The sequence below is a fragment of the Meleagris gallopavo genome, chromosome 4 (genome assembly GCF_905368555.1).
Source record: "Meleagris gallopavo chromosome 4, MGAL_WU_HG_1.1, whole genome shotgun sequence".
In the NCBI taxonomy this organism is placed as follows: domain Eukaryota; kingdom Metazoa; phylum Chordata; class Aves; order Galliformes; family Phasianidae; genus Meleagris; species Meleagris gallopavo.
Genome location: NC_139407.1, coordinates 65760923 through 65788800, shown reverse-complemented (window position 1 = coordinate 65788800; position 27878 = coordinate 65760923). Strand labels below are relative to the sequence as shown.

Here is a 27878-nt window from a genome sequence, read left to right as displayed (position 1 = left end):
TTTCCTTTAAAAAAAAAAAAAAAAAAGAAACCAGAACAATTTTCCAGTTCAGATTACTTGAAATATTTATTCACAAGCACATATGGTACGAAACGGATGTGAATCTATTTTTCACTGTCATTATCAATGACAAACATCATCAACCTTTTACAAGTGTGCATTTTTAGGCAGCAAGAGAAAACTGAAAAGATTAAGCCCTTCTATCAGAGTCAGACTTCTTCTCCATCTTCAGATGATCCTCTGCTTCACGCTGGCACAGACTGCTTCCCCAGGCTTGTACAGAATCAGGCAGCTGCTGAGGTGCAGCTCTGAACATCTGCTGTAATCAGTAGAACCAGGGTCACACTTACAAACCCTCTCTCGAATACCAAAATACGAGGAACACCTCCTCAGAGTAAAATAATCACTGGAGTTTATGGCTAACTTATAAAATTACTGGTGCCTCTAAAATAGCTTCCATTGAGCAATCCTTAGCAGGAAACTACTACACTTCAGTTGCCCTGGGAGGTCATTTACTGTAACACTGGGGCAGTGATGAAAGCGAGGTGCAGGAACAGGCTGCCCAGACAGGCTATGCTCCATTCCTAGATGTTCGAGGCAAGGTTGGATGGGGCCCTGGGCAACCTGGCCTAGTATTAGATATGGAGGTTGGCAGCCCTGCCTGCAGCAGGGGGGTTGGAAATTCATCATCCTTGAGGTCCCTCTGAACCCAAACCATTCTGCAATTCTACAAAATTCAGGTGGTTTTATCAAGAAGCATTACCCATCCCTAAAGCTGTTGTGGAGAAGCCCACCATTACAATGAGTCAACTTTGATGCAGGATCACAAGAAGACAGGCTGCAACATCCTGACATTCACTGGTGAAGAACTGCACTCTTTCACAGATGGAGACATTTTAGTACTGATATTTCTTGAGCTAAAGGGCACTGATTTGTCTTTTTTGCTTCAGACTGAATCAGGCACTACTTGAAAACAAGAGCAGATCTAGCATTCAATTCCTACCTGCTTTCATAGATTTTATTAAATGATTTACTGCTCAGTGTTGCTCCCAGCTTTTTAGTGACTTGATGTCAGGTCCATTTTAGCAAATCATGCCAATGTTTTACAGCATCTAACTTCTGCATCCTGCGGACCCCATCATCTGACCAATTCTGACCACATGTGAAGTGCACTAACACACATCCGGAACAGCAGATATACGATCTGTCCTTTTACACATTTCCACAGGGCTTAGCTCTCAGAACTGTAAATGTCAGCTTTGAGATATATGGTCAGTGCTTGCATTAGGAAGCAAAATTGCACAGGCGTTTGAGAAAGAAAGCTCACAGTTTTAAACAAATAACAAGACAAGCTTTTGTAACAGCACCTTTATGGAACACAAGGTTAGCTTTAGACAAGTGCCAGGTTACAGGGATTTTTATATAAAGAAAGCAATCTTGGGTTTAGCCCATCCTGATAAAGCTTACAACACTAATTTATAGGCACTGTGTTTGGGCTATTTCCAAAGTAAAAAAGGGCTTTCCATTACAGTGCTTGGAGTGGTTAACAAGTAAGATAACTTACTACATTCTTTTTCAGAAATTATTCAATCTTGTCCATTATGTCCCAGCTTTATTGGGATTTCAGAACACATTTGCAAACAATGCAATCCTAGTTCAGGTTAAAGAGGAAAGCAAGGTAATGTAAGCCAAAGAACAAACCATTTTCATAGTTACAAGTGTGAATACACATATTTGCATGGGAAATTAGATTCATTTTTCTGAATAAAAATTCCACCTCTCCATACAACAGAGTTATGTGTCAGTAGAGGACTACACTGTGCACGGCTCAGCCTTGAAAAGAAAGTCTGGACTGGAGTCATACTCAGCTACATGGATCAACAAGCAACCCCTTCAGATCCAGCAGCTTTGGTTTAGCGGACGGAAACTTTGGCCTATTGTTCAAACATACTTGTCAGCAACAAACAGTAAGATCTTTAAAAATAAAGCAAACTATCTTATGTGCATAAAAAGTCAGTGCCTTGACCTTTAAAAGCATCTCTATAAGCGACTTTACCTTAAACTGGGCAGTGCTTAAGTTACAAAAGATTCAAGGCTGATTAGTTTCTTTACGATGGCTGAAGAAACGGTTCTGCTTCAGGAATTCAAGAAGATGAATCAGGTTTAGTAGTAGATTTATTAATTTGCTGTGATTTACAGTGCAGTGATCACGTCTGAAACGAGGAGACATCAAAACAGGTTTAGCCAAAAGGTTTATGGCTTCCAAGTCAAATTCCATGACCAGTGTCAGTCATTTGGGCAACTGAAGATTAGCAAACAGAAGATAAGCAGAGGTCAGGTGCTGCACTGATGTTTTGGAGACAGTATTCCAAAGTATCTTCTCTTACAGCAATTTCCTTTTCTCAAACTCCTGCAAACAGCAAACAGACATTTAAGATGGAAGAAAAAAAAAAAAAAAAGGCTTTTATTACTATTATATTTTAAATTACTTTGTATTTATCTTAAATCTAATTTTAGGAATTAAAAATTGGAATTAAAAACTAAATTAAAAAAATACTTGCAAACATTCTCTCACCTCACATTAACTCACTGGCTATGAAAAGCAAATGAGCTAGATTGCAGTGATACCAAGGAACCACTTGTTACCAGACACAGCACAAACTGGCTTGAAAAACACTAATTCTCTGTAAGAGCATACAAAAGTTTTTCAGTTGTATGCATGCAGCTCTAATTCTGAATTAGTACTTAACAGACATTTCTATATGCCATACTGACTGCACTTTTAAAGACTGTTTTATTGTTTTTATTGTTTTAAATTAATTTGGGTTCTTTGCTTCCTCTGATAGAACCCAGAAAACACAATTCAACAAGTAGTTGTACTCCACAGCAAAACGTAACCACTTCTGTATTTTTGCTGCTCACTTTCCTATCAAGGTAATATTACATATAACTACTTCTGCATATCATCTAAGTCATAACTACATTAACTAAACCTCGAGCAACAGAGTATTTGGGTATGATATGCACTGCCAACTCTTATTCCCTCAAAAGCAGACTTGGAGTGCACACATATACCAGTTTCCAATAACAAACCTTGTAGATGGTGCTGCCTAACTGAGCAGGGGACATGCTGACGACGACACCAGCGCTCTGAAGAGCAGCTATCTTCTCTTTAGCTCCACCCTTCCCACCAGCAATGATTGCTCCAGCATGACCCATCCGTCTGCCTGGAGGAGCAGTGAGACCAGCAATGAATGACACTACTGGCTTGGCATTTGGACCCTGTCAATAAAGAAAAGACACTGAGTTACATGGTGAAGGGTGAATGAAAAGCAATTCTAGGTAACAGATTTCAAATAATGCATCTTTGTCTGGCTAGCTGATACATCAAAGTGCTGGAAATCTCAGACTACATGGAACCATTAGCTAGGAGTATGGAATACTTCACCTCCTGATAAAAAGCAATACTTAATAAAATACTTTATAAAAAAAAAAAGTAAAATGTTCCCTACAAATATCATAACAGAATTAAAAATCTAAAGCTGATGCTCTGCAGTTAAACTGAAGTTTGGAGCTTTAATCATGTTAAATTTCTCTTATATCAAAGTATAATAGCATGCATCTTTTGCTCTTTTGTCAGTAGTTAGAAACTGAAATAAGCTTTCTTGACATGGCAGAAAAGGGCTAACCAGCAACACATTTGGAAGTAAGCTCTTCAAAACTTACAGAATTATTTTCCTTCAAGAAAGCTGCTGCATCTTCTTCAGCATTTCCTCCAATTTCCCCAATCAATATGATCCCCTCAGTATGAGGATCTTTCAGGAAGACATCAAGACAGTCAATAAAATTAGTTCCATTGAAAGGATCGCCTCCAATCCCTGGAAAAAGAATGTAAAATTGCATTAAAAAAAAAAAACTCAAGATAATGACACTGCATTTACATTAACAGTTTTCAAAGTAAATTTCAACATGAAGATTATTCCCAAAGACTCATAAGACAGACAGCTCTCGGAGTGCCAAAGAATCTGCTCCAAATCTCTCCTCCACTATTTCATAGAGAGCTTGCTATCAGAAGTTAAACACCTGTGAATAATCACCTTCCAAACCATAAGCCAAACATCACATCCTATACAGACTCCACACAAGATACAGCTGAGTTAAGACTCCAGCAACAGAATTTTACTGTATTAAAAAAAAAAAAAAAAGTGAATGAGCCAACTTGCTCAGAATACCCAACTAAATGCCTAAGAATGCTCTACCCATTTACATTAATATTAAACTTCTCAGAACAATTTGTTTCTAAACTGATGCCATGTTTGTTGGCTGCTCTCTGCTTAAATACATTTTCTAGGCTTTTATTAATCCGATGTGGAAACGGTAACAGAAAAGGGTTATATCTTCACAACAGATTGAGATCTCATTTCTCAGCATAATGATAAGCACTCAACAATTTCTAGGCTTGCAGAAAGAAATTATTTTGGATGTGTTCTTACAGGCTGCTTCTGAGGAAACCTACCAACACAGAAGGACTGCCCCAATCCAACTTGCGTTGTCTGATGAACGGCTTCATAGGTCAAGGTTCCAGATCTTGACACGATACCTTTGGGAACAAAAGGAGATAAACTTGACACTGAGTGCATGACTACATGTAGCTGTTCTTAAATTCAACAAAATCACCTTATTGAACTGAACACAAGATGTCAGGTTTTCCAGCTATTGTTGCCAAAACATGAAAACTCTATATAGGATTACATTTGTACTATTTCTTGGTTGGCATTTGGTTTTGATACTTAATTGTAAAGAGATTAAAGCTGCCCAGCAAAGCAGTTATGTTGGCTGAGATGGCATTCTTCACACTACCACTTTATCAGGAAAGAAAGTTGGAAACAAAACAGAATATATACCTTGTCCTGTATAAAAGTAGCTTACACCTTGAACTCAAAACAGGGTTGCAACTCAATTAGGTTCTTCCAGAACCCAAAGATGCTACATTGAAAGGGTAGATGATAGCAAGACAAGGGGAAATGGTTTTAAATTGAAGGAGGGAAGATTTAGGTGGGGTTTCAGGGGGAATTTCTTCACAGAGAGAGTGGTAAGGTGCTGGAACAGGCTGCCCAGAGATGTTGTGGATGCCCCGTCCCTGGAGGTGTTCAAGGCCAGATTGGATGGGGCCCTGGGCAGCCTGGTCTGGTATTAAATGGAGAGATTGGTGGCCCTGCATGTGGCAGGGGGTTGGAGCTTCATGATCCTTGAGGTCCCTTCCAGCCCAAGCCATTCTATGACATAAAAGAGTTACCATTACTAAGATACTTGCTGCTGCAACTGAGTTGTTCTACAATACACTTTTAACATTTATATTACAGTATTACAGTAAGAGACCACAACCCCAGCCAGACCTAACTACATTTTCTTCAGCCAAAGTTAAGCACTGAATCGTAGGTTGGGGACAAATACTTGCATGCCTTTTGTCCATTTTTTAAAGTTAAGATTTTTGTTAATACTACAAGAAGGAAGTTTTTCAAGAAAAACAGACATTATCTTCCATCTATTTCAAGCCATTTAACAAGCAGTGTAATTAGTATATTCCAGAAACAGAAGGCAAAATGCACCATTAGACTAACATTTAGCCTTGTCTACTGTTTATACCATAGAAGAGTGCAGATGTCTACCAGCAAAGAAGTGGGTTTATTTCTTACTACAGCCCACAAAGAACTTCCTGTGTTTCAGACTGCCTGAAAGAATACTACAGACCAAAAATTGAGGCTGTTTTTAAAGCTCAAATCCCAAGATTATCAAATGATTCTTGGATGCCTCAGAGCAAGAGAAGGCTGAGGAGCATTCCACCAAATGTGAGTGTCAAATGAAGTTGGGAAGGTGGCAAAGTTCACATCTTTATTCCCTGACTCGTGGATCACCATCAAAAATGTTTCTAGCAGTTGTAGGACATCAGGATTTAAAACATGCTTTTGCACTTGATGTGCAGAAGATTCATTCATTCAGATTCCATGGTCCTGTGACTCCAGCAGACACTCAAGATCGTAATAGAACTTTGATTCTGAAGAAAGCCTGAATGACAATATCAATTGTCACTGTTACAGTCATAGAGCAATGGCTTGATGTTACCTAAAAGGGAAATAACTGCAGTAGTCTTATTTTTCTATTTCCAGTTTGACACATTGAGCAGGGGGGTTGAAACTAGATGATCACTGTGGTCCTTTTCAACCCAGGCCATTCTATGATTCTGTGTTAGAAAAACTGCCCTGAGTACAGTTAATTCCAGTACAATGAACAGCTTTCCCCACAGCAAACACATTTTTCACCAGAAAAATTACAAACATTAAGGGTGCTACGTTCAAGTTAAACAAAATACCTCCCTGACAGATAATGGCAGTGTATGCTGCTTGCAATGTTTCTGAAGCTCTATTTATTAAGATAGCAACGTATGTTTTGGAGCACCTTTTAAATAATGCAATGCAGGAGTTACAATTCTTATTTCTATAGTTTAAGACAAAGAACCAATGGAAATCAGCATACAACACTTGCATGCTAAAGGGTTTGTAACTAAGCTGTGATTATGAACAATTCACTGCCTCTCTGATCTCAGCTCCCCTGTCTGAGAAGTGGGTGTGCTTGTCGATTCCACTCACCATGGTACTACTGCCTGAATTCTCAGGTTAGAAAGTTCTTTGTAAACTCTTCTCTTTGGAAGTACGCTCAAATAATAGTGTTAAGGAAACAAACTCTATCACATTAAGTCTTTGGCCTTCAGGATTTACGAGTAAGCTAACTTACAAACTGAAGGACAGACAAAGTGTTATACAGCATATTAAGTGTCTTCTGGGTAGGATGAGATTAGCCTTGTGGATAAGAATGCTAGAGTACCAAACGTTACTTTTAGATGATGCATAAATATTCAAAAACTCACCAATTCTTCCTTTTTTGTGAATGTGACCAGGCATGATACCAATTTTACACTCTCCAGGCTAAAGAAAGAATGAGAAGACAAATCAAACATTCAAACTATCACAAAGAATGGTTCAGCCCTGGAGCAAATTCAGAATTCACTTACATTGATGACACCAGGGCAGTTTGGGCCCACAAGTCGAGTCTTATTCTGGCGAAGCAATCTGTGTTTAACCCGAACCATGTCCTGCTGGGGAATCCCTTCAGTAATGCAAACAACCAGGGGCATTTCTGCATCGATTGCTTCGTTGATTGCAGCAGCAGCAAATGGTGGAGGTACATATATAACCGTGGCAGAAGCACCAGTCTGTTCTTTGGCCTACAAGGACAATAATAAAAAAGGTATCAAGCATTTAATGAGCCCAAAGAGAGCATCTGATTACTAGTCACTTAAAGTATGTCTACTACAGGCAGAAATGAAATAAATAGATATATTCCAGTTTACCATAAACGTGCAAGTGTTAAATTCACTGAAGATGGACATACAGAGCACAACCAGGGAACTGAAACCTAAACACTATCTGAAAAAGACCTCCCCTAAAAACACTGTTAGATAATACTTGGCCACAATTTCATCATACAAACCAGAATCAATCAAAAAATAGCTACAGGCATAAAATGTAAGCCTGCTGCAAAGAAAAGATATTTGCATTGCTGAGTGTGAAGCTCAGAGTGGAAGGCAGACTCATGCTTGACCACACGGAAAGCCTCTCTTACAAGGCTTCTATTTCCTTGCTTGCATAGTGACATCCAAGGTTCAAATTTGCCTCTTCACTATGAGGAATGGAAGCATTCAGCAGCATCAGTTCTTGGATTGAACCGTCTGCTCCTTCAGTCACTGCTACAAATTACCTCCTTCACAGAATTAAACACGGGCAGACCCAGATGTGTTTTTCCACCTTTCCCTGGAGAAACTCCTCCAACTAGATTGGTGCCGTACTCCAATGCCTGTTGGCTGTGAAAGGTGCCCTATGAGAGAAAAAGAATAAAGTTACAATACATATAACAACAAATAAAATGTGATGACATCTATAATTCTGAAGACAATTTATTGCACTTCAATTTACAATGAGGTGATTTCATTCCAAATAAACAATCGGCTATTTTGAAGAGTGCATCAACTTGTTTTAAATCAATTCAGAATATGCTATCAGTTGTTTTTTTTCTTTTAAATTGAGGCACACTAAAGAACAGTTTATCCTGTGTTGCCAATACACCTGTAGACATAGCAGCCATGTTTTATTTTCCACATCAATTATGGCAGATGATAAATTCGAAGAAATTACCATTCTCATCCATGACCAGATGACAGATTTAGCAAAAAGCGGCCTTCTCCCCTTGTAAATGTGTAAAAGAGTGAATGTGAGATTGAAATTAAAACCATTTTTTTCCGTAGGCATCAATGTTCAAAGGCATTTGTGAAAGATGCACTTTCAAAACTGTAAGGTTTTACAAAAGTAGCTTTCAAAGCTTGTAAAGGGAGCAAGTCTCCCTTTACAAAGAAGCCCTTTCAGCTGTACAGAGCTTAAGGCTTAAGAGCAAAGCCAACTACAAAAAAATAAAAATAAAAATTGAAAAATAAAAGTCAGGAATCAGAACACAGTTGACTCAAAAACAAAGTTTTCAGTTTGCACACTGAAAAACAAAAATCTACAGTTTATTGATATTAAGAAAAAAGCTGTTTGGACAGGAAAGTAGAAAACTACACAGCCAAAGGGATCTCCTCAACCACAAAGTTTTGCTTCCTATCAACAAAGAAGAAACTATAATCTCTCTCATGCATTACTATATTGTATGGCCAAATAACTTTCTGCACCAGAAGGGTGACAGAAGTAGTACTGCACATACACGTACCTGCTTGCCTGTAAAACCCTGACAGATAACCTTTGTGCTGTTGTTAATATACAGATTTTTCCTCGATGCTGAGTAAGAGCAGTGTCGTACTCCATTCTGGTGCACTAGAGAAAGGCAGAAAAGAGAAAACAAACCATTAATCCACTGCCTTGTTATGCTCCATGTTAAAAAATGTCCTATCAAATAAGTACATACACATTTATGTTTTCATAGAATCATAGAATAGTCTGGGTTCAAAAGAACCAAATGATCATCCAGTTTCAACCCCCTGCTATCTGCAGGGTCGCCAACCAGCAGACCAGGCTGCCCAGAGCCACATCCAGCCTGGCCTTGAATGCCTCCAGGGATGGGGCATCCACAGCCTCCTTGGGCAACCTGTTCCAGTGCCTCACCACTCTCCGGGTGAAAAACTTCTCCTGATAGCTAACCTAAGCCTACCCTGTCTCAGTTTAAAACCATTTCTCCTTGCCCTATCACTATCCACCCTCGTAGACAGCCGTTCCCCCTCCTGCTTATACGCTCCCTTCAAGTATGGAAGGCCACAATGAGGTCTCTCTGGAGCCTTCTCTTTTCCAAGTTTAACAATCCCAGTTCCCTTAGCCTTTCCTCATAGAAGAGGTGCTCCAGCCCTCTGATCATCTCAGTGCCCTCCTCTGGCCCCGCTCCAAAAGCTCCACATCCTTCCTGTGCTGGAGGCCCCAGGCCTGGATGCAGTGCTGCAGATGGGGCCTCACAAGAGCTGAGTAGAGGAGGACAATCACCTCCCTCTCCCTGCTGGCCACCCCTTTTTTAAGATGAATTGATCCAATTGTTTTTAAAAGCAGTTCTGGAAGTTCTTAAGTGGTAATGCCTTGTTTTCCTAAGATCTTATATATCTGTAATTGACCCAGTTTGCTGAGGGTCAGATCATGCACATACACCATACTGAACATCAGAACCCCAGTCAGAACAAACAATAGATGCCAACATCTTATCTACTGCTTTCATTCACAAATGAATACATCCCCGTCCTCTAAACATTTCTGCAAAGTGATAAAGGAGACCTAAAATCCCAGGTTTCCTTAAAGCAAGCAAAAGCTATTACACAGAAAAAATATTTTTCAATATAAACTGCTGATGCAGGAGCGAGGTGACTGTTAGCAGGACCTTCTTTCTCCAAACCATAAAAGCACTTCTACAGTCCCAGTTCAGCTGTCCATCCCATATCTATTTTCAGATATTTACAACCTTTCACAAAAATGTTTTCAAAACCTTAAGTTGACCAATTCTCAGCTTTCAGACATATACATGGATATATTTTTCAAGGATAAGAAGCTTTCAAGTCTTTTCTTTTTCACACTTTGATAGCTTGGGAAAGATTTATTCTTCTGCACCGATAACTGAAAAACTGCTTAAATTCCAAAACTTTTTATGGATTTAGACTTGAAAATACCTCATACATGACAAAGTAACCTTGGTTTAGAGAAAATATAGCTGGCTTAAAAAAAACTGGCTAGAGGTGTGAGCAGTTTGCTGACTAGGTCTGGATAGTGATAGGACAAGGGGGAATGGTTTTAAACTGAGACAGGGGAGATTTAGGTCAGATATTAGAAGGAAGTTTTTCACACAGAGGGTGGTGATGCACTGGAACAGGTTGCCCAAGGAGGCTGTGGATGCCCCATCCCTGGAGGCATTCAAGGCCAGGCTGGATGTGGCTCTGGGCAGCCTGGTCTGCTGGTTGGCGACCTGCACATAGCAGGGGGTTGGAACTGGATGATCATTGTGGTCCTTTTCAACCCAGGCCATTCTATGATTCTATGACTTCTGGTAGAGGTAGCTCATCAAATACACGGGTCTGCAGAGCAATTTTGAAAGAAAAGAAGAAAAAACCACTTTGTGCCTTCTGGGCTGGATTAGGATGAGAGATTTTTATTATCCTTTATAGCTGGCACGATACAGCTCTCTATTTCTCACAGTGACCTCATCTGAAGTAGAAAACTCTCTCCCTGGCCACCAGCACAGTAAGAGCAGCAGAAGTATGGCTGGAGATGAAGTTTTGCTGCACATGGCACAGGCTGCAAGTCCTGGGTGCAAACAGCTAGAGATTTAACAGACACGAGATGAGAAGGAAACAGGTGGAAATGGAAACGGCACACCCAAGTTCACAGCAGGTAAGAGTCAGAAATAGAACCCAAGTCTCAATTTCCAGCTGGACTTTCCTTCACCAGCTCATCTTGTTTCACAGCTTCCAACTGCTGTTCAAGCAATTGCTTCTGTTAGAACAAATTAGGGTTCCACAGTGTAATCCATGTGCCCTCAGGAAGAGAGGACAAGAAATTACCTGCTCTTCTGCTTGCAAAGCTTCAGCAACAAGCCACTAAAAGCCAACCTCATTGCTGACCCTATTTTAATGTACAGCTCTAACTTAGAGGCCAAGCTGCAACACTGCAGGCTTTGTGTCAAGCCACAGAGCACAAGAACAAATCTTTGCAAACCCAGATCCAATCAGAAGCACAGTGGAAATGCTGTATTTTGTCAAATCAGAGGTCTAACACTAATATCACTGTGCTCAACGAAGGCCTGTAATGCACCTTCAGAAAAGCAGAACACAGTGCTAGGTAACCTTTCTCAGGCAATCCTTTTTATTTCTGCCACATCATTTTTGATTTTTGATAGCTTGCATTTGTATTTAAGGAACACAAATAGATCTGATTTAAAACAAGACAGCCCAAGTTACCTTTGTACAGCTGACCCCAGCAGTACAGATACCAGGGCTCAATCTCTTCCCAACTCAAAACTTCATGGAGTTGGAAACTTGTTACTTTCAGGACTTCTCACAAGATTCCCTACAGCTATAGATAGGAATCCAAATCAGAGTGTTTCTCTCTTGCCCACATTTATCCTGGACCAAAAAAAAAAAAGAAGTTTGGAAGGCAAGAAAGGATCTGAAGGTGCTCACGGAATAGCACAACATGAAAGCAAGGGAAAGAAACAAAGATTCCTTTCCAGAAGGACCTGAGCAGGTAGTTCCATTGCCAGGAGACTGACAAGCAGTAAATGAAATTCTCCCTCTATCACTTCTTGAAACGCCCTGGGAGCTTAGAGATGAAGGAAGATATTCCTTTTCCTTTTCCTTTCCTATGTAAGAAAAGAAGAAAGCCTTAGAAAATATATGGGCTCCAGTACAAATGGGAAGAATGGACTTCAGGGCAAAGTCAGGGAAAGGAGTCAAGTCCAAAGAGCACCAGTGGAAACACCACAAGTTTTTTCTGCTGAAAGAGGACAGAACAGCAGCAGTTCTGGATAGCTTCTTACAACACAGAATATACATGGGAAAAAAAGACAAGCTGAATGAAGACCCAAGTGCTGCAGTGAAATTTCCAAGCTCACTGACTGGAAGTCTGAGATTTGGCACAATTTCTCCTCCCAGTCCTTCCTTACGTTTAGACCATCATTATTAGGCCATATTCACACACGCATATCTGGAACAATTATCCATCTTCTCTCAAACCAGTCTGCAGAATTCAGCCTTCAAGGTATCGATTGCACTTGTACAAGATGATCCTTACTGACAAGGAGATCCCACGTAATCAAGGGATTGCTCAGAAGATCTTTCTCCTTGTCTGAAAGAGTATTATGTGCTCAGGACAGGATTTCTAGTTACTGCTCCTCAGCTTCTCTTCCCTCACTCTTCTCTTGCCAAATTCCTGTTAATTATGGAAATCCATATCTATGAACACAGCATAAGAGTTTAAGAAATAAGTTCATCAGTCTATAAAAGGACAGATGTGATGACTATGCTACACCCACCACATTACAGAGAAATAGGACTAATGGGAAAGCAACATTTAGAAGAATTTCTATTTCTTTCAACACTTCTTTGTTCCCTAACCAAAAATCCCCACTCATTGCAAAGAACAACACTGGCTGCACTGGGCCATGGAGTCACAAAGAAAGAAGCTTCCTTCCAAATCTAAGGAGTTTAAGGAGAAAATAGGCACTGTTCTTCCAAGACAACAAACTTTTTTCCATATATACTTCACTAAGAATGCATGCAGCTGAAGGGCTGGGAGCCCCTCTGCCAGTGCAGTTCACACTGAAACACCCAAATCATTTCTTCTACAGCAATCTTTGCCAGAGCTATGCCCATAATCTACTTCCATTATTTAATCTAACAGCTTTCCAAAGCCTTCAATCGCACCCAGAACATAACATCCCGAATTTAAGGTTCCAGAAGACTTTTAACATTTAACTAAGAGCAATAAACCAGAAAAATGTTTCAGAAGTTCCTTTAAAAGAGTTTATAAACTGTTGCAAGCAGAACACCTCTTACATCACTCAGTCCACCTCTCCCCTTACTACCCAAAAAGAACCGTAAGCACTCTTCCTTCAATCTGTTTTACTGCTGTTTGTAAAGAGAATGAAGTGGGATTTTAAAGACGTAAAAATCTGTAAAAAATTAGCTCTGCTGGAGTACAAATTAACCAACACCAGAGATGCTACACGCCCATCAACCAACAGAACAAATTCTCTTGGACACACAGGAGTGAGTTCAAAGAGTTCAACTGACAGACGGTGACACTGTGCTGAGGCAACACAGCTCTCCACTGGTGCTTATGGGAGACATGAAGCAAGAAAGGACACCTGGGGGAGGGTGGGCGTGCCACAGCACCATGGCCCAAAGCATTGCAGAATCACATTAGGAGTCCCTGACCTACAAGTTAATCATAGAATTACCTGAGCTGAGAAGGACCACAATGATCATCTAGTTTCTACCCCCTGCTATGTGCAGGGTCACCAACCACCAGACCAGGCTGCCCAGAGTCACATCCAGCCTGGCCTTGAATGCCTCCAGGGATGGGGACATTTGAAGCATAAAGCTTTGCTTGCAAGGAGTTTCACTGAAAACAATTAAGCTTAATTTTGCCCATTTGTTGCCAGCTGCAAGATGCAAGGTTAACACCTCACAGCCTCAGCTTAAGATTCCAAGAAACAACTCTTGTGCTTTGACATATCCATACTGATTCCAGTAGAGGATGCAGCATTAACTGCCCAAAATAAGCACAAAGAAAGAAAAATAAAGTTGTTTTTTTCTTAATTATTTATTTACCATGATCTTCAAAGCAATGCATATAAAGGCTTACAAGCTGAAAATTTAGCCTCAGATTGCTTGTAGTCTCCCAGGGAATACGTAAGGGTTTGAGTTTTGGGTGGCCCTGTGTGGAACCAGCAGCTGGACTCCACAATCGGTGTTCACAGAATCACAGAACAGCCAGGGTTGGTAGGGACCTCAAGGATCATGAAGCTCCAACCCCTCTGCTGCATGCAGGGCCACCAACCTTCACATTTAATACCAGACCAGGCTGCCCAGGGCCCTCCAGTCTGGCCTTGAACACCTCCAGGGATGGGGCATCCACAACCTCTCAGGGCAGCTGTTCCAGCACCTCACCACTCTCTGTGAAGAATTTCCCCCTAACATCCAACCTAAATCTTCCCTCCCTCAACTTAAAACCATTTCCCCTTGTCCTGCAGTTATATCTTTGAAAGAGTTGATTCCCCTCCTGTCTGTAGGCTCCCTTTAGGTACTGAAAGGCTGCAATGAGGTCACCCCGCAGCCTTCTTTTCTCCAGGCTGAACAAGCCCAGCTCCCTCAGCCTTATCCTCGTGTTGGCCCTTTCCAAAAGGGATAACGTAGCACTAAGACTCCAGCTCTCCTCGCTGTCCCCAGAAAGCCCGACGTGGCTCCTCTCCACCACACCACAGAAGAAGCCACCCCAGAGCGCAGCGGCTTCTCCATCCTGAGGAACCTCAGCTCCCCGAGGCGCGGGTTCTCCTCAGAGCGCTCAGCCCCGCTCTCCCCTCCCCGGGTGACCTTGCGAGGCGGCGGGAAGAGGAAGAGGAAGAGCAGGAGGCGGCCGGGCTCCCCCTCAGCGCAAGCCCCGCGGCCTACCCCGGAGCGGCGGCCGCGGGGGGAGCCGGTTGCCAAGCAGCGGGGAAGGGCCCCAGAGCGCCGTTGAGGGACGTGGGCCGGTACTCACGGCGGAGGAAGCGGCCCAGGAGGCGGGCGGCCGCGGCGCTGCAGTGAGACATCGTCCCCTCGCAATGACACCGCCACGGCGGCCCTACGCGGCGCTTGAGCACTGCCCACACCGGCGCGCCGCCGGGCAGCCCCGCGTTGCGATTGGCTCTAGGGGAAGGTCCTCCGCGCGGTGTCAGCCAATCAGAAGGGAGATGAGGGGCGGGAAGGCCCCGAGGGGGATTGTGGGGGCTGTAGTCCGCAGCGCCTCGCCTGTGTGAGCGCTGAGCCGTGTCTGCACTCCCGCTGCTGGGGGTGTGCGCTGAGAGCTCCTCTGAGATCGCCAAATCCAAATCCAGCCCATCCCCACCGCGCCCACTAACCGTGTCCTTCAGTCCCACATCTACACAGTTCCTGAACCACCTCCAGGGACAGCGAGCCCAAGACCACTCTGAATCACAGAACCACAGAATGGCCAGGGTTGGAAGGGACCTCAAGGATCATGAATCTCCAATCCCCTGCCACATGCAGGGCCGCCAACCTCCACATTCAATACTAGACCAGGCTGCCCAGGGCCCTATCCAACCTGGCCTTGAACACCTCCAGAGACGGGGCATCCACAGCCTCTCTGGGCAGCTGTTCCAGCACCTCACCACTCTCATAGTAAAGAACTTCCCCCTGACATCCAACCTAAATCTCCCCTCCTTCAACTTAAAACCATTTCCCCTTGTCCTGCAGTTATCAATCCTTTTAAAGAGTTGATTCCCCTCCTCTGGGCAGCCTGTGCCAATGCACTACCACTCTTTTTGATATTTTTCATAATATCCAACCTAAACCTCCTCCAGCACAACTTAAGGCCATTGCCTCTCGTCCTGTCACTGTTACCTGGGATCCCCAGCTCACTATAATCTCCTCTCAGGGAACTGTGCACAGCCAGAGGGTCTCCCCTGAGCCCACTCTTCTCCAAACTGAACAATCCCAGTTCCCTCATGCTGACACAAGTCATTACCCCCTAATACAAGTGTCATGGACAGAATCCAGCTGTACTCACTTGGACATACGAAGAAATAAGCCTGTTTTGGGTTGGTTTAATGCAGTGACTTTGTTCCTAGCAGAGAATGCTCTGTTCTGCCAACACTAATTTAACTGATTCAATCAGCTAAGTAGAATGAATCCATTCAACCCAGGGAGAAACAATACAGCAGTGAGCAGCAATCAGGTGGCACAGGAGTTCCCCTGCACCGCTTGGGACAGACTGAGTTCTGGCTCAGCATGGGGCAGCCAAAGGGTTGGAAAAAAAACGTGGGATTTAATCTCTGAACAATGTTTTTCAGCCACTGCAAAAGGAGTGAGTCTTCCTATATCATTTTAAAGTGCACAACCTCGTTTTAAGAGCGACGCGGATTTTGGAGCTGAACCTTATGGAAATCACATGCCCAGAAACAGCTGAATCCCATTGAAAACATCTTTTTGCTCTTTTACTTAGTGCAGGGCTTTGATCTTGTTTGAAAGCAGATCTTCAGGAGGTTAAACACAGGACTTTCTGTCCGGTATGTCTACAGAGGGCTCGACCTTCAGATAGGAAAAAAACCAACAACAACCCAAAGGAGTAGAGTATCATGTTAATGTTTACTTACCTGGGAACTCCAGCAGGAGCATAAGATAAAATCACACTGCCTGCTCACATTTTGCCTTTCCTAGATCTTTAGATGAAAAGAATTCGCTGCAAGCACAAAATTAAACTTCTTTTGATACTCCCTTAAAACTAATGGTAAAATGTTTTTCTTTCCTTTGTTTACATTCTGATTGGACAGTTGTGGGACTTTGGAGCTTGAGGTCTGTGCACTTCCTTGGGACCATCATAGAAATCAGCCAATTCCTCCCAGCCACTGCTTCTTCTGTATAAGAAAAGGCAATGCTAATGCTTTGTTTGTTTCCATAATCTCACAAAATGTGCAGTGTAAATAAATCACCCTTAAACATCTGGACTTCCTAGCACTAAGGGTAGAAAAGCCACACCTACGTTTTCCAGGGTGTCCTGTCTACACTCCAGAGCCAACATCTGGTATTTTAAACTGGAAGAGGGTAGATTTAGACTAGATATTAGGAAGGATTTTCTTGTTGTGAGGATGGTGAGACACTGGAACTGGTTGCCCAGTGAGGTTGTGAATGTCCCCTCCCTGGAAGCACTCAAGGCCAGGCTGGATGGAGCTGTGAGCAACCTAGTCTAGAAGGAGGTGTCCCTGCCTATAGCAGGGGGTTGGCACTAGATGCTCTTAAAGGTCTCTTCCAATCCAAACCATTCTATGATTACTTCCATAGCATATACACAGACTGTGCTCCAAGAACTGGCACTCAGAAGCGCCAGGATAGAATTGTTACCTGCATCAAATGCCAGTCTCTCTCTTTCCCATGAACCTGAGATGGGTACAGAAAGTGCCTGCCAAGCTCACCTTCTCCCATTCCCACAGGTAACTCACTCCTAGCGCACACAGCGTCCTATTTCCCATATGCACGTTTCCATGAATGAATCCACATATCTCCTCTTCTGGATTTCCTGCTGACTTGTTTTATGAGATTGTTGCAGGCAACACAGGGGGCATTTAAGCTGCTTGTAGACTGGCATCTAGTGCAGCTCGAGCCACCTCTCAGCACCCCTTCAGCTTCTCCCTGCCCCTCCAGGAAGGCCTGGTTTTCCCTTACATCCTATACTCAACCAGCCAGCCTTCTGCAGGTGCCTGAAGTACCATAGGGCATACCAGACAGCACTCAGCACCTATATTTAGGCACTGGACATGAGCCTTTGCTATCCAGATGGCATGCAGCTAGGGAGGAAATTCAGGTTCTATGTGCCAGGTGAGTACACATGTGCTGTCCCAGCTCTTGTGTCCTGGGAGACCTTGTTGGTGCCATCAGCAGAGACAGAACAGCAGTTCCTGCCAACCATCAGCCCATCCCCATCATTTTTTTTCCTATTCATTCCTACAGTTGTTTTGGCACTTGTAGAAACCCACAGAACAACATTCAAATCCTTCCTTTAAAACATTTTCTTCTACTTTTGTATTCTGGGAAACCTTTCATCACCAGCTGTGACAGAAAAGCAGTGGATGGCTGAACAACCCTACAGCTCCACTGACCAAAATGATTATTTTTACTTTTCCCATACCTCCATCATAGAGGAAATTGCAGGCTGGGCATGAAGGTTTGATTGTCAAATATACGTATGGTCATATTCAGAGTGGATATTTTTGTTTGAGTTGAAATAGCCACAAGTGCCACTAGATGTCACAGCTGCTTCATTGTTTAACTCTCCTCCCAGGACTGTTACAAGTTTGGCTGAAGAGCGAAAGCAAGGACTGTGCAGCAAAGCAGAACCAGGCTCTTGTCCTCAGGCCACTGTTGGAAGATGCTTTAGGACTGGCTTTTCTTGAGTAATGACCTCATGCCCAGCTGAAATCCTCAGACTGGTCGGGCTTGAAGGGAACATGCAGGAAGCAGAGAGTCAGGGAGGAGAAGGGGACATTGCAAGGACACAAAAAGCTTTGCTGAAGGCAGGAAATCAAAGTGACCACGAGGATATGACCTTCTCTATGTTGATAATTTCACTGTTGGAAAAAAGTTACTTTTCTACACTTTTTCTGGGATTAACTAATGGCATTTACCTTGGTGCTGTTGATGCTTGCCAGTTGGAGCTCATGAAGACCTGCTTCCTCCTGCTGAAATAGTTAAGAAATAACAAAAACATCAAGCAAACATAATGAAGCCAAACTCAGGGCATTTTCTGTCAAAGGGAGCTAATTTTAGTGCCACACTGCTACAGAGATTGGCTGCATCCCTACCCTATTCATGGCAGAAAGGCAAATAACTGCATCACAAAGAAGCCAAGTGAATGGCAGGGGAAGAGTATTCTTCCTTCCTCCTCAGAGCAGCCCGATGTCTGTCTCCTCTCATGTCACCCATAGGAACCTGTTCATTTTCCCCATTTAGCTCTGAGGTTCCCACAGGAGGATAAATCTTTTTCTGGAGGTTTGTTCAAACTAATTGTCTCCCACAAACCTTCAGAGAATTTTCCTTCTCCTGAAGACACCGCAGTTAGAGCAGCAGCCTGTGCCATCGCTGTGCACGTGAAAGTCATAACAATGCTAGAGAGAATTAATTCATTTATTCACTCTGTTGTGACCAATAATTGCGCCTGTGGATTCTGTTTTCACTCCACTGGCAACACTTATGTTACAAACAAAACTAAAACCGAATTCCTGTGAAATTGCTATGAAAGCTTTCCCTTAAGGGAAAGCAAAAATAAAAACAAAGAAGAAAGAATAATAACAGTGAAAAAAATTTAAGAGAGCTCAGATGTGGTTCAGAAAATATCTAAAGACAACTTCCAGGATGAGCTTCTATGGCCATATGTCATCACTTTAACCTTGTCCCAGAGACCTTGGCTGCAAATCTCCTGTTCTGTAGGAAGCTGCTACTAGGCTGTTGGAAGGCCCATCACCCATGGACACCCCACCTGGCACCTCTGCAAACAGCATCCCTGTCTCCTGGATCAAAGCAGCATCTGGCAGGATATGATTTGCTACAAAAGCAGCCTCTGAATTTTAGCTTTGAAACAAAAATCAACACTCTTCCATCCCTGGAACACTCAAGGTTGGACTGGATGGGGCTGAGCACCTGCCTACCATCTACACCTGGAGCTGTAGATGTAGGTTCCTTGCAGGGGAGTTGGACCAGTTATCTTTAAAGGCCCTTCCAAATCTAATGGTTCTATGATTCAGCACACACCATGCTCTCACTGCTAGTTTTTGTCAGAGCTGCCAGATGAGTCTATGGGTCAGATGGAGGATGTCTTCTGCAAGTAGGGACAACATGGTGTCATCACACAACTCCTACTTCATGGTCTTAATGGGAATCAGCCTTATCTTCCCATGGAAATCAATAGTCAGAGGATTGGCATCATAACCAGCAACTGCAGTAAGGTTCCCTATTTACACCTGGAAGAAACTGACGGAGGAAACAACAAACTAACAGCAATTTCTCTTCTCCAACTCCATCCTAACAAACCACACAGTCTCTGGCATGGATTTTGGTCTCGCAGCCAGCAATGTTCAAGGTAAAGGTGATGGGAAACTTTCCTCCTGCTGTGGCTTCCTTCCTTCTGCACTGTGGCTCTTTAGCTCAGCAAATTCTCTAAGGAATGCTTACAGAGAGAGAGGGAGAAATGTAGAATCCTTGGAATTGGAAGGTACCTCTTAAGGCCATCTAGTCCAACTCCCCTGCAATGAACAGGAACACCAGGTTGCCCAAGACCTTATCCAGCATCACCTTGAAAGTCTCCAGGGATGCCTCACCACCAGTCAGTGGTTGGAAGGTGCACTGTGGAAAAGTGCTGGGTGTCTTTCAACAGAGCAGGTGTGTGAACTCCATTCAAACACCATTTAAAGGAATATCTACAAGTTGACTAAAAAGCACACATTTAAATGTCAGTGTAAATCCAGCTCTGAATAGACAAAGTATAAAGGCTGCCTCCCTCCTCTCCTCCAGATCTGAGAGCACATCATGAGGTGACTTTAATCAAAGCCAGGAATTTTTCACTTGGAAACTTCCAAAGGATTTGAATTTTTTTGTTGCTCTTTTTTTTTTTTTTTTCTTTCCTTGAAAAGAAACGAATGAGCTCATTTTCCCCACTGCACTTTGTACTGGCTACTGACAGCAGTGGGAATTGAGTCCTGGAAGGAAGCTGCTATGCCTGTGCTCTCTAGCCCTCTAATGGGCTCTCTCATTAATCATATCATAAAATGGCTGAGGTTGGAAGGGACCTTAAAGCCCATGCAGTTCCAGCCCAGTCCCAACCGCTAGATCAGGCTGCCCAGACTTGGTGGGAACAACTCATACTAATGAGTTATGATGTGCTTAATCCCCATATCTCAGCCCAGAGCAACATCAAACCCCTACCCACAAAATAGCCTTTCACAGCATCCATAGCTTTTCACAGCTTCAGCTTTCCATCATGTTCACAGCATTGTATCTTTGTTCAAATGCTGACCTAAATAGAATCATACAACCATTAAGATTGGAAAAGACCTCTAAGATTATCTAGTCCAACCCCAACCCATCAGTACCATGTCCACTAAATCTTGCATGCCTTCTCCATTCCCAATCCCACAAAATGTTCACATTTAACATTTTAATGTTAAATTCTGTTTCTTTTTAGGGCAGGAAAGCTCCCACCTGTCCACTGTGATAACGTGCAGGCATCTCCTTTGCAGTCCATTGCTGATGAATTGTCTGCAAACCAGATGTACACAGCTCACATCTGCAGAGCCACACAACCCTGGGGTTGCTCTGAACTCTCATTATTTCTCACTCCATCCATCAGCATAGAAACTCTGCACACACCAAGATGGTCTTGCAGACTCTGCTACACTGCTTCCAAGGCAAGCATTAATCAAAAGAAAACCCAGTTTAATTCCATCCCTAAAATGAAATGGAGAAGTTCAGGAACTTTGTGTTCCACTATGTTAATTCTTCAATATCAATACTAATTCTGTTCAGAATCAATGAGATTATTTACAGGTTTGCAGTCACCCACGCCCAAATATTGAAGGGTGCCACACTGCTCATCCTACATTCCCAACTGGACAGACCCAGATGACAAAATATGACGTGGGTTGAATATTCTCATGCAGCAATAGGAAATTTGTGCCTTCTGCAGTGATTCTCCCAACGCTGTTCCTCCTTTTTTGCCATAGGACCATGCACTGTGCCCATGAGTGCCATGTGGCAAACTGGAACAGATGGCAGTGCCCCAAATTGCTCTTTTTATTCTTTTGTATATAATTTATTGTTCCTGCTTGGTTAGACTAACTAGGTTGATGTCATGGTCTTTTGGATGTGGCTTTCAATGCTAAGTACCCAAGATGAGGGAAAAAATTAGATGTCCATTAACTAAGATTTAAAATAGCTAATTAAGATAACAGCTGATGCATAGCTAAGCAATAGTTAAAATAAATAGCTGGTGCATAGCTAAGCAATAGCTAAAATAAATAGCTGATGCACAGATATATGCATCATCTTAATAGCCTGCAGAGAAACAAGTAAATTAACAATACTGTGTGAAGGAGAGCATGGGCTGTAATCTTATCTCAGATAGCTGTCATATTCATAAGTATAATTAGTCAGTGATGACAAGTCAATTATAAATATGTACTTACAAGAGGAAGGCCATGAGAAAGTTAAATATTTTCTTCCACTTTATCAATTATTTGCTGGACTTCAGTCATATTCTCAGTGTAATCATTATTTTAAGGTGTTTTATTTAAGCTGCCTTAAAGAATTTTGGTATCTTGAGCAAGTAGGCACTTGTATTCATCAAAGATTTGGATGTTGCCTTAGTATATGTGGAAAGTATCGCATTTGGTTGCAATTTGTGCTATGATAAAAATACAGAGCTATTCTAAAGATATTAAATACACTTGAATTACATGCATAAAGATTTTATTTTATTGATGGTTTTGGGAAGGGTTGAATCCAGTGCTGTTTTCTGAAGTTTTAGCAATGGGCAGTGATTTGTTAATTTATCCATTTCTCTAATTACTCCTTGATGTGTCCTTGTTATCCCTGTTCCCTGCCAGGAAGCCCCACTGAGCTCATTCTGGCTCCAAGCAGCTACGTGACACTGCAGCAGCATCAACACCCCAAAATCACACAGTCACAGAATGGTTTGAGCTGGAAAGGACCTTTAAAGACCATCTGGTCCAACTCCCCTGCAACGAACAGGGACACCTACAGCTCCATCAGGTGCTCAGAGCTCCATCCAGCCTGACCTTGAGTGTGTCCAAGGACGGAGCATCCACCACTTCTCTGGGCAATCTGTGCCAGTGCCATTACTATCCTTATGGTAAAATAATTGTAAAATAATTCTCCTAAAAACCAACAGGCTTGCAGAGCTGCAAGTGAAAAGACTCTGGCCTTAATGTTTGGAAAATGCAGATGGAGGTGGGTGGGAAAAATGAACGCCTGCACTTCACCTCTGTACTCACATGGACGGACTATGTGTGTGTACTGCAGCTGCATGGACTTACTGTCCTTTTTATGACCAGATGCTGCTGTGGATAGGGTAATTGCTGGGGAAAATCTATCTGCTTCAAGATCATTAGGAGTTCTGCTGCTGAGTGAAACAGCACCACAGTTTTAACCTGAGCACCGATTTGCAGCATCACTGCTGTGAGAGAGCCCCGACAGCATTAGGTAAAATCAATGGGAGTGTAAGAAAAAAGCTCTCTATGCCATTAAAAGGCAAACAACCTGCGCAGGTCTTCTCGTATCAGCCTCAGTGCTACAGAGAGTTGCTTTCCTGGGGAAGGACAAAAATGAGTTTTTCCTGTCTTTGAACATCTCTTCTGTTGATGCTGCAGGGATTGGCAGCAGCACTAACTAGTGAAATGAACCAGTACACGTATAAGAAATATCAGAAACAAAATATATTCCCTATGAGAGGGATAAAAAAGAGGCCAATAACGTTTCAAAATATTTTCTGGAAAGTTTCTCATTATTGAATTTTAAAAATCTATTTATTTTTTTTTTCTTTAAAAATGAAATGTATTTTAAATGTAATCCTTTATATTTTCAGGACAGTATTTTTATCCAGAAAGCGTTGCTGGCCCTGATGTGCACCCAATAAAGGATGGCAGTTAACTCTGACCCGCAGGGTCTTTAAGGCTGTGTGAGACCCACAGAATCATAGAAAGGCATGGGTTGGAGGGGTCCTTAAAAACCATTGAGTTCCAACCCCACTGCTGTGGGTAGAGTTACCAACCACCAGACCAGGTTGCCCAGGGTGCACTGGCGGCTCATTGAGCTGCCAATTTCCCACTGAGAAGAGTTAGAATTTAGATTAAAAACAGTTCAGAAGCCATCTGTATTCCCCAATGTGCTGCATCCACTGTGTTGTGTTGTTCTTTTGGGTCTTCAAATCCAGTCATCAGGTCTAAAGAGACTCATTTACAGAGGCATAAATGACAAATTCCAAACTAATTATTTTATTTCATTCTATTTTTTTTTTAGTTGTAAGCATACATCCTGCAGGTGCTGGTGGGACAAGTTCTCATAGGAGCTCTAGAGCTGAGAAAGTCCAAATTCAAATGAAAAACTGAGACTTTACTAGTTTGGTATAAGACTTTATACATGTGGCTCTGGGCAGCCTGGTCTGATGGTTGGCAACCCTGCCCATGGCAGGGGGGTTGAAACTAGATGATCTTTGAGATCCTTTTTAACCCAGGTCATTCTATGATTCTCTGATTCTATCATACAGCATAAGTTGAGGAGTTTGTGTTTGTTGATTTTTTTAATCTTGCTTTATCCTAGAGATGTTTTTCCAAAACAAATAGCTGTGCCACTGACTCCAGTTCAGTTTCGTGTTTCTAGCTGTCGAGATGGCTGAGAATTAACCACCCTAAGAGATTTCTCCTGAGCTGACTTTCAGTGGATGAGAGCACTACCAGAGGAAACTCAAGCATTCCTACTACCTACTACAGCAGCATGAATTCTAAAGATTTCCTGTATGCTGAAAAGCACTATGATAAGAATTGGGCTCTGGGACTGGGGCAGGTGTGCCAGGAGGGGTCAGGTCCTGTCTATAATAGATGGGATGAGCTGACGTGGCTCTTTCCATAGGGCTCCATGCTTGCTCAAGCTGCACACGTAGCTTTTGATTGGCAAGTTGTATGGACAAATGTTATTACTGATGCAGTAAAAGTAGGAATAAGTTGCTCCTGTTCCTGCTTTCTCTATTTGATCAGCAAAACGCACGCAGAGAGAGATCGATAGACAGAGAAATGTATTAGAGCAGATGGTATTTGCCCACGCCTCGCAGCTGTCTGGCTAAATAGCGATATTGATCCTGTAAATAATGAAATCCCTAAAATTGTCTGTATTCTTCAATCAGTAAATGTAGGCCTTGGGGCATGAATGTCTCCACTGAATGCATTTCACTTAGGAAAGGCATCGCTATCCTCCACAGAGCACCTGTAGGATGGGCTCTCTCACACTGACCACATCTTATTTATTTCTCTTGCAGTAGCCAAATGGAAACCAGAAAGGGAATCAGATTTCTTTTCCCTCTTTTTAATGAATATGTGGTCCAGAATTTATTTAATCCAGAAACATTGAAGTCTTCTAAGCAGCCACTGGCTGAAAGAGGCTTATTTGTCCCTTTATAACTAAAATATCCCAAATCTGGAGGGTTTAAAGCAGCAAGTAGGAACACTGCACACTTAGTAAGGAAGGGCTTCTATTACAGAACTGAAGAACACATCACAGCTCTACCAAAGTTATGGAAGACTTTGGGCCAAAATACATGCTCTGCCCTTTCTTCCATACCCTGGTGACAAGTCATGAGTGGTGTACCTGAGGGTTCAGTATTGAGGCTGGTCCTGTTTAATATATTTCTTGATGATGTGGATGAGGGGATTGAGATCACCCTCAGTAAGTTTGCAGATGACACCAAGCTGGGAGGAAATCTGTCTGCAGGTAGGGAAGCCCTACAGAGGGATCTGGATAGGCTGAGGCCGGCTGTATGAGGTTCAACAAGACCAAGTGCTGGGTCCTGCACTTTGGTCACAACAACCCCATGCAATGCTACAGGCTTGGGGCAGAGTGACCCAAGTCACAGAGTGGGTTTGAAATGTAGGTGCATTGTATCTCTTGCCATCTCAGCAGAGAAAAATGTTAAATAATGACTTGCTCTTCAATACAAGAATTTGGGTGTACAAGATTTTGGTAAGGAGCTGACAGATTTGGATTCCTTGCTGGACTGGTCCAATCCTCACTAAACCATACACAAACTCAAGAAGAAAATGGAAAGATCCTCTCTGAAAAGCTACACTCCATTAAGGATAAGAGGAAGGCAAGGAATTAAGGCAGTAAGACAAGTATCACAGTGTACTGTCTGGATTTACAGTGGTGGTTTTCAATTTAATTTGTCATTTCCAAATACGTTATGTTGGAATTAAACTGGATGGTTTATTAGAACCTGATTAGCAGAAGACTATGCACTGTAGCATAACTTACAAGCTACTGAAATTAAGGCTTTGAAAATGTTTTAGGGGAATTTATGCTTAATTACCAATTTTGATGTTTGATGTTAGTTTTGCTTTTTTTTTTTTTTTAATCAGCCTTGCACTGGAAGAGTAGCATGAGGGAATGAGGAGGTTGGTGTTGGTGGACAAAGAAGGGATGATCCCAGTTGCAGATACTTTGGTTTCTGTGATATTTTTATGCACGACCAAATTTATGTGCACATTTTTACTGATATAGCACTAGATTAACTTTGAATTTAGAATGATTAAAGAATATTCCTAATTCAACATCCCAAGTTGAACTGGATATTACCAGCTCCTCCAGACTTACTGATTACATCTAGATAAGCAAAGAGAAGGCTTTCCTTGTTTGCAAGATGGTTCTGACTCTATGTTTAAAGGCTATTAATTCTCATTATACCTGACTAATACTCATTACAGCTCATTTTTCTCACTGGTTATAATGTGCTCATGTTCTCTTTACCACTTGGGTTAGAATCATTTGTTTTAATACATGGAGCAGACATATTCTGTGCTGCCTGCTTAATTATTTCCATTTCCTTCTATGTCAGGTTCCACAGTACAATCATTATATCCGATCATAAAACGAGACCTACAGAGACAATAATAAAAACCTGACCGGTGGTAAAACTTGTTTGATAACATGGAACAAGGTGAACCACTTTAACTAAACTCTTAATTTATTTCTCCTTAGTTAATTCAGCTTCATTAGATAACCTGCTAACCAAAGGTTAATTCAGTCATACCTGAAGCACTCGACTATTATATCTGTATTGCTGTTTTTTTTCTTTTTGAATGATACTACTGCTTTATTTCCTCTCTTCCTCATTAATTTTACTGCTGCTGTTGATCTTCCTAGAAATGTTTGTTTTCTCCAAGGCCAAGATAATCCATAATTCAGTGCAAATGGCCAATCAGCTGTGCATTACCCACAGTGCAGAAAGCAATGCCAGGGTTTGCGTGCAGGGATGAATCGCAACCTCTCACCATGAAAAGCATTGGGAAAGGTAACAGGGAATGCTGTGATATTGCACCCTAAATAGTCAGTGCCTTGGGCACTGAAAGGACATCTCTTGCCATTTGTTTTGGATTTGTTTTGCAATGTCATCTTCGAAAAATATATCACTGCTCTTCTTCCTGAGCAGACATGGCAGCCTTGTTACTACAGGCTTCTTGAGGCTGTTTTGGAAAATAGCTTAAAAAGTTGGAAGTCAAATCAAAACCAAGGATGTTAAAATCAAATGCAGCAAATACAACTGAAAGGAAAGCAAGGGAAGGGATTGTGCTATGTTACTTTTGTGAGGCCTCACCTCAAGTACTGTGAACAGGTTTGGGGACACAATATAAGGATATAAAACAACTAGAGAGCATCCAAAGGAGAGTTGTGGAGATGGTGAAGGTCCTAGAAGGTAATGTGTATGAAGAGCAGCTGAGATCCCTGTTCCAGTGCCTTGTGTTGATGAGAAGGGGATCTGCGCCAAAATCTGCACAGAACCTCCAGAACCAGTTCAGACACCAGTCTTTCTCCAGCACTGCAGATGTTTTAATTCTAACCCTGTGGTACATTGAAATGCACATGCAGCCCATGGCCTCTCTGCTCAAAGTTCCTCCAACAGAGAAAGCTGTCACAGAAGTAGCAGGCTGTGCCGCAAGCATCTTAAGCACCCAGAGAAGCTGAAGAATTAAACCTGCCGTGTTCAGGCTTAGATTTAATGAGCCCCTGCTAAGCACAGAGCTGGATGAGATCATATTTGGTCCGAGGCCAGAAAGAAATGGTGCAGTAATGGTTTCATTGGCTTTTTGAGAAGGGGTTGTCTGACTTCAGAGAGTCAACAGCAACACTCCTCCTGCTAATCTCATTTTCAGAAGCGTGCTGTGTGAGAAGAAGCTTCCTCACAAAGTTTTGCTTGATTGCTCTCTGTTTATCTAGAATTACATTAGGAGTCCAAGACTATCTGAAAACAGCC

The 27878-nt window shown here is 42.4% G+C and overlaps 1 protein-coding gene across 1 annotated transcript; it reads right to left on the bottom strand.

Moving 5' to 3' along the window:
- Positions 1–47: 47 nt before the first annotated feature.
- Positions 48–14991, bottom strand: SUCLG1 (succinate-CoA ligase GDP/ADP-forming subunit alpha). Its single transcript, XM_085223726.1, has 9 exons — positions 14835–14991; positions 8818–8921; positions 7816–7932; positions 7070–7282; positions 6926–6983; positions 4517–4600; positions 3727–3878; positions 3094–3282; positions 48–2410 (listed from the first exon to the last, which is right to left on the bottom strand). Exons 1-9 carry the CDS (start codon positions 14884–14886, stop codon positions 2384–2386), a joined length of 996 nt encoding a protein of 331 aa, XP_085079852.1. The 5' UTR covers positions 14887–14991; the 3' UTR covers positions 48–2383.
- Positions 14992–27878: the final 12887 nt, after the last annotated feature.